This window comes from Molothrus ater, chromosome 6 (genome assembly GCF_012460135.2).
Source record: "Molothrus ater isolate BHLD 08-10-18 breed brown headed cowbird chromosome 6, BPBGC_Mater_1.1, whole genome shotgun sequence".
NCBI classification, from domain to species: Eukaryota; Metazoa; Chordata; class Aves; order Passeriformes; family Icteridae; genus Molothrus; species Molothrus ater.
The window spans coordinates 12,095,007-12,110,151 of NC_050483.2; the positions used below are offsets into that span (position 1 = coordinate 12,095,007).

General features: G+C 39.7%; 1 protein-coding gene across 7 annotated transcripts in view; it reads right to left on the bottom strand.

The window, feature by feature from the left end:
* Positions 1-662: 662 nt before the first annotated feature.
* Positions 663-15,145, bottom strand: part of TUB (TUB bipartite transcription factor) — a 145,193-nt gene continuing 130,710 nt past the window's right edge. For all 7 annotated transcript variants that reach the window (XM_036384715.2, XM_036384718.2, XM_036384716.2 and 4 more), the window contains 3 exons: positions 13,483-13,581; positions 12,919-13,090; positions 663-12,503 (listed from right to left, as the gene is read on the bottom strand). In XM_036384715.2, coding sequence (XP_036240608.1) covers positions 12,370-12,503; positions 12,919-13,090; positions 13,483-13,581 — 405 coding nt within the window. In that variant the 3' untranslated portion in view covers positions 663-12,369. The remainder of the gene's footprint in view (positions 12,504-12,918; positions 13,091-13,482; positions 13,582-15,145) is intronic.

Below are 15,145 nucleotides of genomic sequence, written 5' to 3' on the forward strand. Positions count from 1 at the left end.
GGGGGGCACAGATCCTAAAGAGCAAATGACCACCTCTCCTTTTTCTCAGTGATCTTCCTGGGATGGCTTGGATAGTGCTCACAGACCACTCCTCCTCTCTGCTGGGATCAAACACCTGCCCAAGTGCAAGATTACCCAAATTATATTGTTCTTGACAGAGGAAATTGTAAAAATACAGTTTAAATGGCACTGGAAACTCCTTATGTTAAATAACTCCATATCCAGTGGAAGTAATTTATTGAGGTGTTTCTGACCTTGGGTAGAGAAAGACATTGTTTCAAACAAAGTAAGTTTAATATTCCTGCACAGTGTTCTGTATTCACAAACACTAAAATCAGTCATTTACATAGTGGTAAATAAATACATTTACTCCAGAATACCAAAGAGTTTCTTTAAAAAAAATTTAATTTGCAAAAGCACATTCTTGCAGGTTTATCTCAAACTCTCTAAAGTCTGAACAAAAAGGGAGATGCCTGGCTACTCAAAATAGGCCAAGACAGTCTTGTGTGCAAACAAGCCTGACATGTTACAGCTATGGTGAAAAAACATGTCTGGTTAAATGTTAGTTGTCATGATTAGGTAATTTTTTGTCAAATTTGATATATTCCATTCTTTAAAACCCCATAGAATGTAAAGAAAATATAGACCATGACATATGCAAATTCTACTGTATAATATTGGTTTATTTAAGAAAGGCAAAGAGATGAATCAGAAAATGTTTACTGTGGGAATTAAAAAGAAAATTAAAATAAAAATAATTAATCTGCTTCTTCATTTTCTAGGGACAGAAACATTCATGTAGCACATTTTCCACTTCTTGAAGTTTAAGTAAACAAGTCAGAAACAAAGGTTATTTTTCTTTACAGGCAGATATAATCTCAACATATTCTAAAATGAGTATTTCTACAGCTGCTCCCAAACACTGGATCTTTCAGGCTGTCATTAGTTGGATGAAGACAGTGTTGGAAAGTACCAAATCAGCTCAGGGGCTACTAGGAACTCTCAGAAATGAACCATCTCTAGAGTATGTACTGTCTGAGATACTTCCAGTGGTGCAACAAATTACAAACATCCTCCACAGACTTTTTATTTTGTTTCCCTGCTCTTGAGTGTAAGAATTTGTTGAAAAAGGAGAAACAAAAGCCCCAGTCTTGTGATCATGGAGTAGAGATTGGTCCACTGTGTGGATGAATCCTGCTGAAAAGTCAGCTCAAAGGAAAAGCAGAGGGTTCTCTGTAATAGATACTCACATGGAAAGCATGAGAGACAACAACTTTTTGTAATCTTTTCAGCAGAAAAAAATCACTTGCTCAAAATTATTTTAGAAGAGGTTTCAAATAAGTGACTCCTTTAGAGATATTTTGCAATGATTAACCCCAAGGCAAATTAATAACATGGTTTATGCTGTCACTGTGAACACAGGGGAAAGGAGATACAACCAAAGGACTTTTCTTAAGACTGTACCCATATTTATGTGTGTGTGCACAAATGTTTGCACATCTAAACCTAGAAAATGTTGGGAAAGTCATAAACTAAACCCATCCCACACTTGAAACTGACAATCCTGCTGGGCACATATGTACATCCCCTTTATACTTTGCATACGACTGCTAGAGGATCTGATTTTACTGTCACTGAGCACAGGATTTTAACTTGAAATAAACTTAGCAGAAAAGATGTTTACATTCTTAAGATAGTAAAAATTATTAAAGCTCCCATATTTGTCTTTTTCATAGATGTTTTTCAGTAAGCCACTGAAAGAGGTTTGTTCCTTTCAGACCTTGTTTCTTAGGGAAACTCCCTGTGATTTGCCAGTTCTTGTGCAGGTTCAGTTCCACCGTTAAATCATGGGCAAGGTTTTGTTTTTCTAAATGCACTGTGAAGCATTTGACATCACTGAATTTGGCAGCACATTTAATGAAAAAGGTGAACATTTTTCACCAACAGATATTCTAGATCCCCTCCTTGAGTGTCAACAAGTCTTCATGGGATGCATGTGAGAGCAAACTCTGGCCTCCTTTCCAAACCCAATTTCCTGAAATGTTCATGCCAGTAATGCCCAATTTTTGTGATCCAGTTAAGCCCACATTTAAACAAAGACAAGAAGACATGAGGACTCTGGCAGGGACACACAAGTGTGGCGTTATGGAGACACAACAGAAGTTAGAAAGCAACATTGGTTACACCAGCAAGCTTGGGATTAGGACATGGAAATAAATGGGTGAAAATGACATCATGAAGAAATCTGTACAGAAATCGAGCAGTTTAGATGAGAAACAAACAGTATGGACAGAGTTCTTACCAATACAACACAACAGAAGCAGTGACCATCAGTCTATCACTGAACACTGAAACCCAGGACTCCCTCCAAGCAGTGCCAAGCAGTGTGCCCATTCACTCCCTGGCAGTGAACCACCCTCCTGCCATTCCCAGCACATCCCCCTGCCCAGCCTGCACGCTGGGCTCCCTCCACATCTGCACACGGAGCTCGTTTGCACTTTGCTTTGCTTCTCTGCAACTGCACTGCTTGGATTCTGTGCTGCCTTTTTCTGGGCTTAGGGCTCAAAATAGTGCAAGTACAACAGAAAGGTGTTCTCTTCTGAAATGCAGTGTGAGCACAAGGAAAGTTCAAGTGACTGAAAGAGCCTCAGGTCCCGGTTTTTGCCTTCAGGAGGAGCTCTTTCTTCAGGATTGGGAGAGCTGTGATTTAATGGCTTCGGTTCAGCATTTTCTCTGCTAAGCTTCCATGCAGGTCTCTGCAGCCGTGTCCTCTGGCTGGTGACAGACACACAAGGCAGGGGACAGCACACGGGGACAGGCATGCACTGTGACAGGGCAGGGTGACAGTGAGCTGTGAGAGCTGCATGGCTCCGTGAGAGACCCGCTCTGTGTGCTTTTCTGACAGGGCTTGCATGAATGCTAAGAGGGGCTCTCATCCTCCAGATCCAGGCAGACAGAAATGAAGAAGGAAAAAGAGAAAGGAAGATTATTTTCTGAGAAACAAGCATTCCCTCTGATGGGCACTGTAAATAAACCTAGTTCTACAGGCATCATTTACATCATACTCCCAGAGTCAAGCTCTGCTACACTAGTAAAGCATCCTGGCAGCCACAAAATCCCAAGTAGAAAGCACACTGTTGTCAGGAAGCTTAAATTCATCATACAGGTGGCAATAAATCAGTGAGTGCTAAAAACTACAGCACTAGGAAAACAGGACTTGGGAAATGTGGCCTCTGCTGTGCAGGTGCTGAGCTTTGAGGTACAGTTCAAGAAGCCAAAAGATGTGGTAGAGTAAGTCCTAAGTGCCATCCTGAGAGTGCAGAGGGGTGAATCCCTTTACATGTTCACCAGGGCTTGGTCTGAAACCTGTTCAGCACTTTAAAATTCCCCAACAACCTTGAACTGCCCAACTTGATGAATACCCAGGTGGAAGATTATGCAACCAGAATTGAAGGCCACCCTACTTCAAAATGAGAACATATACACAGGGATTTAACACACTTTAATTCACAGATATTGACTTTATAGAGCTTGCACTGACTTAGTGCTCTGGAGTGTCCCCATATGGAAAAACCTGCACATGTTTGAAAGAAGAGAAGGCTATAGATAGGGTGGGAAAAAAAAATAATCAGGGAACCTAAAGCAAAAGAAGGAATTCCAGTAACACAGATTACCAAGAAGCTGAAAAGCATCTACCACCTGCAAGAAAGTGTTTGAAGTGATACCAAATAGGAATTCAACCTCATGGACTTGTGCAATGTAGTCCAAAAGAGAGAATAAATGGTGCTTTTGAAAACAGGTTAGGGTTTTTTTTGGAAAGAAAACCAACAAAAACCTTCTCATATTATCACTGGACTCAGTAACTCTTGAAAATTCCTCAGTTAGAGCTATATTCCACAATCAGCTTTTTGAGGTGACACTGTTAGAAATCTTGTAAGAGTACACATCACTGCTGCAGCCCTACTTTAAAGCAGAAGTTAGAATTAACAGTACACAGAATTTCTTTTCAGCCTACATTATAAAACACTGAATCCCCAACTAAATACAATTAGGAATGAAATAGAGCCTCATTGGTTTTGTTTTGTTGTTTTTGTTTTTTTTTTACTTAGGAAAACTCAGTGGGCTTGATTTAAATATTTTGCTGAGCAACTTGTCAGTTCCTGACATTTGCTCAGTGTTCCCATGTTTGTTTGAGGTCATTCTCATAAATTAATCAGCATAAAACTCGATTTCAGTGCAACTTAATTGCCTGATGAAAACTCTGTAGTTACATGGTTTGGTTTTCCAGCATTCTAGAGTGAAACAGTTTAGTCTTCAGGATGAAGTTCAAAATGGAGACCCTCTGTCTCCTAGTGCCCACCCATTGCAACAGCTGGAAGAGTAAGGAATAATAACATTTCTGGTTGGCAAAAAAAGCCTTCTGCCAATCCAGGCATACAGCACTAAGTGTCAGTGATTTTGTCTAGAAATCCTGTTTTTTTCTTGGAAGAAAAGTTTATATTTTTAGTAACAAATACCAAACCACATGTAAGGCAGCAGGAAATGAGGCAGAGCCTTTACTAGAAAACAGGGCTCTATTTGTGTTTAGTACTGGAAATTCTGCCCTTCAGAAAGAAATGTCTTGGTGCACAAACCAGCAGCATCATTAGGCAAAACCCAAGGAAAGCATATTATTATATAATATGCTGAGACAGACAGATAGATATATAATATAATAGCTATGTTATGTTTTTTCCAGCAGGACTATCAAGCTCTGCTCACACAACAGCTGAGGAAATTGCTGGAAAAAGCAGCTGCCTCTCAACCAAGCCCACTTGGTACACCTCTAACTACTTGAAAGACTATTTTATTTGAGCTTAAACCACATATTTGAAAACGTTTTTAAAATAGCTAAAAATGCTGTAATATTTAAAGACACATCAGGATCAACAAAGTTCTACTTCTAGAAAGCTGGGAGATTCTCCCTAGGGAAGAGAACAGGATGGTAATAACTGGGTGATCTTCTGCTGACCCAGACTGGAATGGGGACCTCCTGCTACGAGCTGCCAGGGCTCAGAAACTTGTCTGAACACTGAACATCAAAGGCTGGACTTGATGATCTTGGAGATCTTTTCCAACCTTTCTGATTCCATGAGCAGTGTCCAAAGCCCACCCAACACATTCTGGTTTTGTACCAGTGAGATTTTCTGCACTGGCAAAATAAGTGATCTCATGATGTAATTTTCTAGCACATCAAGACTAAATGTTAAGATTACACTTACCTAGATAGTAGGCCTTAAAAAAAAAGAAATTCAAAGGGAGTGAAAATATTCCTGCTGTTATTTGGTAAGTAAGTCAATATAGGAAAGGTTCATGATTTCCTATGTGATGTCCAAGAGTGTCTAAGAGAATTAAGGAGTGCACTCTTGCCAGGACTTTGGAATTCTCATCACTTAGTGTGTCCTCATCACACTGACAGCTTGCTGCACTCACAGTCTGGCAATCTGCATGGAGCTGCAGGATCAGAGGCTTCCTAAAGTTTCCTATATCTCCTAAATGCAAGCTGAAGCTGCAAACCAAGCTTAAGGAAAGAAAATTTTAAACAAATAATCTCCTTGCAATTTCATCCAAACTGTAGGCATTAAACCTAGCTAGACTTTAATGTTAAAATTTATAAAAATGTTTATAAATTACATTCTGTTACTTTGAGAATTACTCTTACACTTCATAAATTACTGACACTTCTAATGGCATTGTGCCAACTGGGACAGACTCAGGAAGAAGCCACGGATGCAGGGTGAAATGTGAGAAACACTGTAAACATCCCAGCTGGGTATAAAGGTAGTCAGAAATCATGAGGCTCATTGTTTTTAAATCAAATGTGCATGACAGAGTCAAGGTGGGCACTAACAATAGTTCTGAACAACTGAGTCACATCCAAGGGAAAGGAAAAAAGCAAACAAAAATACGAAAAGGCAATTTGCAGCACAACTGCCAAGTGTCTCAGTTTGCTACATAAAAGCATAAATAGGTGATTGCATTAAGTAAACCTCTGTAATGTGCTCAGGAATAATAGTTTTAAAACAACAGATGCTGGGAAGTAGGACACAAGGAACAACACACACTGTCAGAAGGAACAGCGTATCAGATGGTTTGTCCTCACTGGTTTTTTCTGCACTTTTAGTGACCAAAAATAACACAAGGTTAAAAAATTGAAGCCTCACTTAAATCATTGACAAGAATTCAACAGCATCAAGATCAGATCCTAAGAGATTGGTTAGTTACGTGGTTTCTACACAGGCAGCAGAAAACTTCATATTTTGGTTGTTCAGGGAGCATTAAATTGAGTCCTGAGCATGGCAACACCACCTGTCACCCACCAGCCTCAAAGCACTCCTGGAAATCCTCTCAGCAGAACAGAGATGGACACGGCCAGGCCAAAACCCAGGAGTTCCATTCAACTCAGTGGAACTGAGGCACAAAGAGGTTCCAAGATTTGCACAAAGTCAGAGGGGTTAAAGCCCAGGTGACCCAATCCCCAGGCCTGTGGTGAGTCAGCCTAGAAGACTGGGTTGACTTTAACACAGATTTTGACTCTTGAGGACTTTTTTTTTGCCTGTACCCAAGCGCAGAATAGATCATGAGTATTCCAGGTACTTGTGATATTCTGACTCTCAAGCAGGACTTTGTTACAGTCCATGTGCTTACCAAGCTTTTGTCAGAGTAATTTTCAAACTGCCACTGCAGACTTAAATAAAACCATGATAAGCTTCCAGTGTTTTTGTATAATCCAATTATGATGTGAATAGGGAAGGTTTCTTCTCAAAAATGTACACATAATTTTTCTGAACAGTGTCCTCTTCCTAGAGCTTTTCAGCAAACCAGAGTAGTGGTTCCATTAAAGAGTTTCAGGAAAGCCACTCAATTCAAATCTTCTCAGTAAAGGTACAGATAAACATACCCCTACTGAAAAAGGGGAATCGAAAATGTATAGGCAGTTAAATAAAATACAACATACAAAATAAGTTTTAATGCATTTTCATCCAATATACAGGCATTTGTGAGTATCAGCTACTGAGCTATAGTTCATAGCAAAACACCAAAGCATTGAGATAGTTGTGCAAATTCTTTTCTTAGTTCCTTGGCGAACAACAAAAAGAACCAAAGAATAACTACATAATTAATTTCAAACACTTACAGAGCAGAACCCTGGAAGGTACTTTTTGTACATGAGGAACAACAGGAACCTGATTGCATTAAGTAGCACATACAAGAGAAGCCTGCACCTACAGTTAGATTAACTCTACTGCAAGATTTATATGTATAAAACTACTTTATTCTAGTAATCAAAAGGAGGCCTTTTGAGAAATCTGAGTCATCAGCCCATAATTCTAATAAAGGTGACTGCTGTGCTGTCCTTAATTGCCAAGCAAAGATATCTGATTGGTGAGCACAGGCTTCTGTAAAAGCAGGAAAAAAATCTCACAAATGATGTTTCAGGAGAGCAATGGGATAGTATGGGGCATTTAGTTAGAATGTCACAGGATGAAACCCAAAATCTTCCCTCTGACACCTGCAATACATTAGGAGAAACCTTCTCTGCCCAGAATACCAGGCAACCCCATGTCTTGTCCTACTACAATAAACAAAGACAAAATAATCTGATTTTGTTCTAGACTCATCATCCCTTCAGGGCAAAAACTCTTCCTTCCCCATCCTTGTTTTATCCTTATGTGAAATCACAAATTAATTAATAATAAAATTTGTAAAAAGCTATGACACAAGAACTGAGAATGATTTTCCATAGTAAGGACTGGACTGATTGATTTTTTTAAAGGGCATCCCTCAGGTAGGGGTAAGATTTTAACAGCAGAAAAGTAGGCCTAATGCCCAATACTTTTAGAGAACTCACTGCTGTCACTTCTTGTTTAAAGCTCCTCCTTTGTTCACAAGCGAAGCAAAACCTCAGAAAGTTTGAATTGATGGCCTTGGTTCCCCATGACTGATAAAATTCTGTGGTGTCATTTGACTCCACAATGACATCTTTCAGTTGTGCAGCCACCAGATTTTATTACAGAGCCCTTTTCACTCCAGCTCCTTCAGTGCTAGGACCTCATGAGGACAGCCAGCTGGGAATTCCAGCACTATTGTAAGGCAACTTGAATAGCAACAGATTTGTCCAGTAATTATTACAAAACCATTCTCACTGGTTTCTTAACTGCAGAATTTATAACAAGAGCCTATGACCTTACTGATTTATGTGCCATATATTATCCTACAAAAGGAACAGAGCGATGCCCAGCTTCTAAAAAATAAACTATTTTAGGCCACCAACACAATTCAGCTCACAAAATCACTTCCAACCTTTTGGAAAAAAAAAAAAAGGAAAAATAAGGCAGCACTACAAAGGGAATCTAACAGACTGCCTCCAGGCTTGTGGACAGCTCTGCTCGTTGATTTGCAACCAATACTTTGGAAACTGAATGTTTACTGAGAAAAATTCTGATTATATTTTAGGCAAGCTTTTTTATCTGCTACCTTTTAATGTGTTAATTTACTCTACTGAAAAGCCAAAGGGCCAAATTCACCCCTCTGATAAGGCTTCTATTGTAGGAGCATCACTGAATGTGCACCAAAGGCATTATTCATCTCTGGAGAGATCACTGAGCAGTATTGTCAAACACTTTTGAGCTGCACATCCTTGAAGAGCAGATAAAGGAATTGTAAAGAGAAAGAGAAGGAACAGAACATCAGAGATGAAGAAAATTAGATAAAGGGCCAGGAAGAAACTGTTTGATGTAAACAGAGTGACAAGTTAGATTAAGAACTCTCATTAAAGCATGCAGCATTTGCCCATAGGCAATTCAGGCAAGGAATTTGTTTACAACTCTGCCAAAATCAACAGCAGATGCAAAAAATCATCAATATTGGGATTTTAAATAACATTAAATCTACCGTATCCAAACATTCACTAAGACTGTGTGAAGGAAATACACAGCTCGGGGCCATTCTATTCTTTGTCACACTGAATAAACAAGGTTATGCCCTGCTGCACACTGAATGCAGGCCCAGCAGAAGTTACTAACAGGAGTGTACCACTAATTACTCCTTGGTTACTTCAGTGGGCATCTGTCTCTGAAAATACTCACTAGTGCCAAGATTTTATTACTGATGGGGAAGAAAATGTAACTTCGTAAGGAAAATGTAATTTCAGGTATGACAGAACTTGGTTTGACTTTTCCAAGTTAAGAGGACAAAATTTAGAGATGTGCTGGAAAGCTTGTGGTATCACCTTGCATGTGACCTTTACCAGTAAATATCCAGCAAAAATTATCCATCAGAAATAATCCAAATTAATTCAAAATTAATGGTTGAAACTGCTTCCAGAGCAGATGGTGAAGGCCAAGTGAATCGAACCCAGCACCATGCTCAACAATAGTGAGGAATTAGGGTTTGGGCAAAGGGCATTAGGAGTAAATCCTATTCCAACTGAACCAGATTTAATGAGAGTTCCTCATTCCTAGTCCCAGGTTAACATCCCCCTCTAGTGACCTCCATTTATTGTGGGGAGTTTTTCCCTCAGCAGCTCGTTGGCTGATGGCCCTGTCAGACTCTGTTAAGATGATGGGAATTTGAGTCACCACTTTCCTCCTGGCATGATTACAGGTTAAAAAAAAATCCCTGGCTGGGAAGAACATGCAGTGAGAGTGAAGTTACACAATGTGCTGGCAGCAGAATTGTCCCAAGAAGCTGAACTTGCAGCCTTTCCCCAGCCCCTCATTCTCACCCTTGTGCAGGAGTTCACTGCACATGAGTTTCCTTTCGTGCCAATTCCCTGGGGGGTCATGATGTGAGTCAGACCATTGTTATGATCTGGGTTAAAAATAACCCTTCCCAAAGCAGCTCCACCACTAAAGCCAGCAGATTGTGTGCTTGCACCACGAGACACTCAGCTCCTTTGACACAGTCTTGTGCAGGGACAGAGGCAGAAAACTGTGTCAAGGTGCCACTTTCTCGGGCTCTAAAGTGTGACTGGCAAGGCACAGAATTCAAGCCATGCAGATTCAGCCATTCCCATGCTGCAGAGTTCTTCAAATCCACATCACACCTAAATAACAGCACTGGGAATCCCTGACTGGTTTTGCAGTAGTCCAAACATAAAATTCTGGTGGTCACTGGAGCTAATTTTTAAAGGCTGAGATGAGGTAAGCAAAGGCCTAAGGGCCTTCTCTGTTAAATCCACAGTGAGTTGACAGATGGGGATGTGAAATTGTGGGAAACCACCAGCTCAGAGCAAAACAAAGCACCCATGTGCAAAGCCAAAGTATCACCCTGCAGCTCATGACTCAGCACTTGGATCATTCATGGAGGGAACTGATGCTCCTTTCTGTCAGACAAAAGGTGTCTTTCCATTTTACACCATTGCATGGAAAGGCTCCTTGCAAAAAGATGAGGGGAAAAAAAAAGACAGAGCTTCCTTAATTAAAGAGAATATTTGACATGCTGAGTCTGTCAACAAAACACTGTTTAAAGCCATCAGACTTTCTTCCCATAGATTGTTTAAGATTAGAAAAAATGCTGGTAATTATTTGTTTTCATCTCTTATCTGAAATTCCTTTGTCTGTATACTGGGATGGAGAGCTGAAGGCAAAGGTGAAGAGAGCATATTTCTTTTGTTAGTTGCAATGATACTGTCCAAATGGCACGACCTTAAGGAGAGCTTTATGGCCTGTCCCCTGCAGTCAAAAAGGGTCTGTCAACTATGAGACAATCAGATTTGATCTCATTTTTACATTACATAATCTCTGGTTGTGCAGTGCTAGAGTTTATAAGGAATAAAAAGGAGACCCTGAATACATGCAGTATAAAACAAAGCTACTACTTCACTCACATTTCCACACCCTTCTGGTGAACATATAAATTCTAGTACTCTGTGTGCCACTCTGGACAACATTGCACAGAAAATGGCAGCAAGACCATTATTTTTAAAGATGTGTGACCCTTATTTTTACAATGTGCTTTCGAGTTGCAGCTCCTGGCTTTTGAAATGTTCAGGAGAGAAGATAACCATGGTTTGTTCTTTGCTTGTGTTTTGTTTTGAAATGGTATTTGTTTGTATATTCCAGATAGATCAGAAAAATGGAGATGCAAAATATCTGCACTATTTTAAGCTATTCTGTGTCCTGCCAGTGTCTCATTTGTATGCAGCATACACTAGATTTGCCTAGAAGGATTTAGCTCAGTAGCTGGCACGTTTACATCAGAGAACAACATACACAGTTTCAATCGATTTCAAGCATTCTTACAAGGGGAAATAAATATGAAAAGTGTTTGTTGCTCAAAGTTCAAAAAATGCGATCAACAAATTGTAAAAGCTCAAAAGGCCAGACAAATTTAATAAAATATTTCCATTTACCTTCCTCAGCTTTACACAGCCTGTTCAAAATAATAAGACTCTCTGCAGAGTGCCTTTATCCAATTGTTTATATCACTTCATACAAAATATGTGTTTGAATTACCACAGCAATACAAGGATATAAATTCCCAGCCCATGAAATGCCAAATTCAACATAAGTTATGCTTTCTTGGCATCGAGATGTTTCCTTTTCCCTTTCTGTACTGCAAATACATTTCCATTTGAAACAAATTAAAAAGCATGTAGATGTTAAAACATAATGACAGCTTAGAATTCAAGTGACTTGTGCAACATTATTTTGTGCTTTCCACTTCTCCATTTCCTCCTACTGCAATTAAAATTCATCATGCCCTACTACATGTACAATAGCAATGCATCAAGTTCAGTCCAGTAGAGGTTTTCAACCTTCAGACTCGGCTTTATACTACATGAGATCCTTGCACAATCAAAAAAAAAAAAAAAAAAAAAAAAAAAAGTGCATCTTTTTTTCCTCATCTTTCTCTTATGCGGGATGATGTGAAGCTCTGATTAGTTGATGCAGGAATGCAACCTTGAGGTACGATTGCAGCCTTGGAATGATTCTTAAATGTAAAAAGAAACTTTTGGAGTGCTCACTCCCTTTCTGGATTTTTTAAAAAGACACCACTATCATGGTGCTACTGGAGCCACGGTACAGTACATCATGGCACACATCCATAACACAACCAGGGACGTGAGAGACAACTCCTATTTACAAAAACTTGATGTCACTTCCAGAAAAATATGACAGGAAAAAAAAAAAAAAAGGAAAATAGTATTTCCTGAATGTCCTGAATTTTTAGAAGATTCCTTTTACTTTCTCTTCAGCAACAGAGTGGTCCTCCATAACTGTATTTTTCCCTGACCTTTTTAGTACGGACCATAAGCGACACCAGCAGGAATTGGGAATCATATGGCAAACTGCTTCCTTCGAGAGGATGCTCACCCACGCCCCTTTACTCACAAGCCAGCTTGCTGTCAAAACTGGAAAGGGCAATGGAAAAGGCTTGTAGTGCACACATTGGGTAGTTGTAGTCCATGGTGAACACGTCCTCAGCCACGCGGCCAAACTGCATCACGATGTAGTCAGCTGCCAGAAAGGTCAGGAAAGGCAAATTGCATTACTGTTGTTTGCAGCCCTCGCTAAATAAGCAGGCATCCAACCCTACCCTCTGTCCCAGAGCAACGAAATACCACCCAAACATGCTCACTCATCAAACTTCACAGCACTTATTCATGCAAGTGGGTGTGCTGATAGCAGAGCGAGAAGCAGGGACAGCTTGAGTGATAAAGGGTTGCAAGACTTGTTAGCATCAAAAAAAAAAGACACATATAAAAAGTGCTTTTTGCAAGAACGGGGAGACGATGGCTTCTGTATAGACTGTTGAAGCCTCTCATACAGATCTCAATTAAACCTGCTCAGATGACAACTGTGAGGGCAGAATGCCTCCCAGACTGTGCCCACGGTGCTGTTCCTACACTGGCAGGCAGAGAGCTCTACTTACGATCATTATCGTGGATAATTTGGAAGTTCTTCACCGAGGCCTGGGTGACTCGACCGTGGAAATTCAGAACATAGGACTGGGTGTCATCATTCCAGACTGGGGTTTTGTTGTGCAGCTCAATGACACTCTCTGTGTTTTTGTTCTGCCACCTTGCAAGAAGCGTCTCATGTTCCTGCACACACCACACATACACACTTCAGTTTAACACGCTCTCGTGACAAAAAATACATTAACAGGGAAGAAAAAATTCATCAATCCTGGCCCAAAGACTAAACCTCAAAACAACTGCAATGAATGAAACTGAGAACTGTGAGGATCTAAATGCAAATGTGCATTTGAGTTCTTTCCACAGTTTGATAAATGTTAGTTGTACCTTTTGTTATCAAAATACTTTATTTGTAGAGCTTTTGTGAGTCACAGAAGCAGTCTCACATCCCATTGTTCTGCAATTGTTTGAATACCATTTGATTAACTTCTAGACCTTCAGAAATGCAAATAAAAAACCCAACTCTACCTGAAAAAGAATTCAAGTCATCTTTAGTGCTGGCTTCTGGTAAGACTTACATTTCGTGGCCTGATGGAAACTCTTTCATGATCCATATTCATTCCTGGTATGATCACGCTCATTTTACGAGGTCCTTTAAACCCCAGGACATTTGTTTCCTAAAAATGTTTAGAAAAGATTTCATCATGCTCTTTATTTTTAAAGTTATTTTTTTCAGCAGAGAGATACTGTGTCAGCCCAGGGAACTTGTTTGTTAGTCAACTCAAAAAACATCTTGAAACTCCCACCTTCACTGGTACTGCCAAACATTCTAGCTTTGTCTTAGAAGCTCTGACAACAGGAAAAATGGAAATAGAGAGGTTTCCAAAAACACTCCTAACATTGGCTGCCAGCAACCCTTAATATAAATTTTTTTAAATCCCTTTGTTAAGAAAGGATATGAATTAACCAGATTGTTTGGCTACTGCTAGATCCCAAAATAAAGTAGTTTCAATTTAAAAATCACAAAATGCAGTCACACATTTTGATGTGAGACAAAATTAAATATATGGGATCAGCTCCATTTATTCTAGAGCCAGCACAAAAGCAAACAAAATGCTAGTCAGAACATCTGATAGCAGTGCTGTGGTTTTCAAAGTTTGCTTAGAGATGACCATGGTAAAAAACCGAACACATTAACATGAAGGCAAATTTTCTAGCTATGAAGACAAGGAAAGTAAAGAAACCACATTGGCAGCAAAAATAAATCCACAGAAAATACAAATTCTTCCATTAAGAGTGATCTGATGCTTTCCTGACCAGCTTTTCTCAAGAGAACCAGAAAAAGTAAAGAGCAATATTTTCCAGTAAAACCTGATTTTAGCATTAACCCAGTGAATGAGGCAGTGACCCCTTGAAGTCCATCTCCTCATGTCTTGTGATAGCTTTTTTTCAGTCACATGGATTTTCTTCCCCATCTGCCAAACTGAAATGAAGAGCCTTGGAGGTGCACTAAGGAATCTCAAGAAGAACATTCCCATTGTTCCCAGCAACATACCACAGGATGCCAAGAACCAGACACCCCAAGGCTGCAGCTGCTGTGGCTTTACCCCTGGGACATTTAAAAGTGACAAATTCAGCTGTCTCTGCTTTTACATTTTTAATTAAAATGTCCTGATTTCATGGAACACTAAACTTATTAAAACACCTCCAGTTTTGCAAGCAAAAATCCATGCATCTCTACCCACTGGAAACATCTGAAAATACCCACCTAAAATACCTGCAGCTTTGCCATCATCAGACCTTTGAAATAACTTTGCCTGTTCCAGCAAGTCATCTGGAGATTTTCCACAACTCATTAAAGATTTGCATGCATGCAAGAGAAACTCTACTGGATTATTTTACTGCATGCTCCTGAAGCAATCCAGGCATATTCATATATCTTCCTAACTCTACACATTAATGGGAAGATTCTGCTTCTTTTCTGAATCATTTATGTCCCCTCCTTTGGCAGAGTAAAACGTGTTATCAGTTCAGTTGGTTCTGCATCATGGCAAGATGAAAACTGATATGACTGCCAGCAGATTTTATAAGTAGGAGAGACTCAGCTCAGCAGAGGACAAGTTCTAAGAAAAGATTCATGCTTATGCTTATTTTCCACTAAGTACTGACAATTTTGGGCTTCTCTGCTATGCCTTACAAGCTTTTCTTCTCCTCAAGCTGCAGTCCTGCTATACATAATTA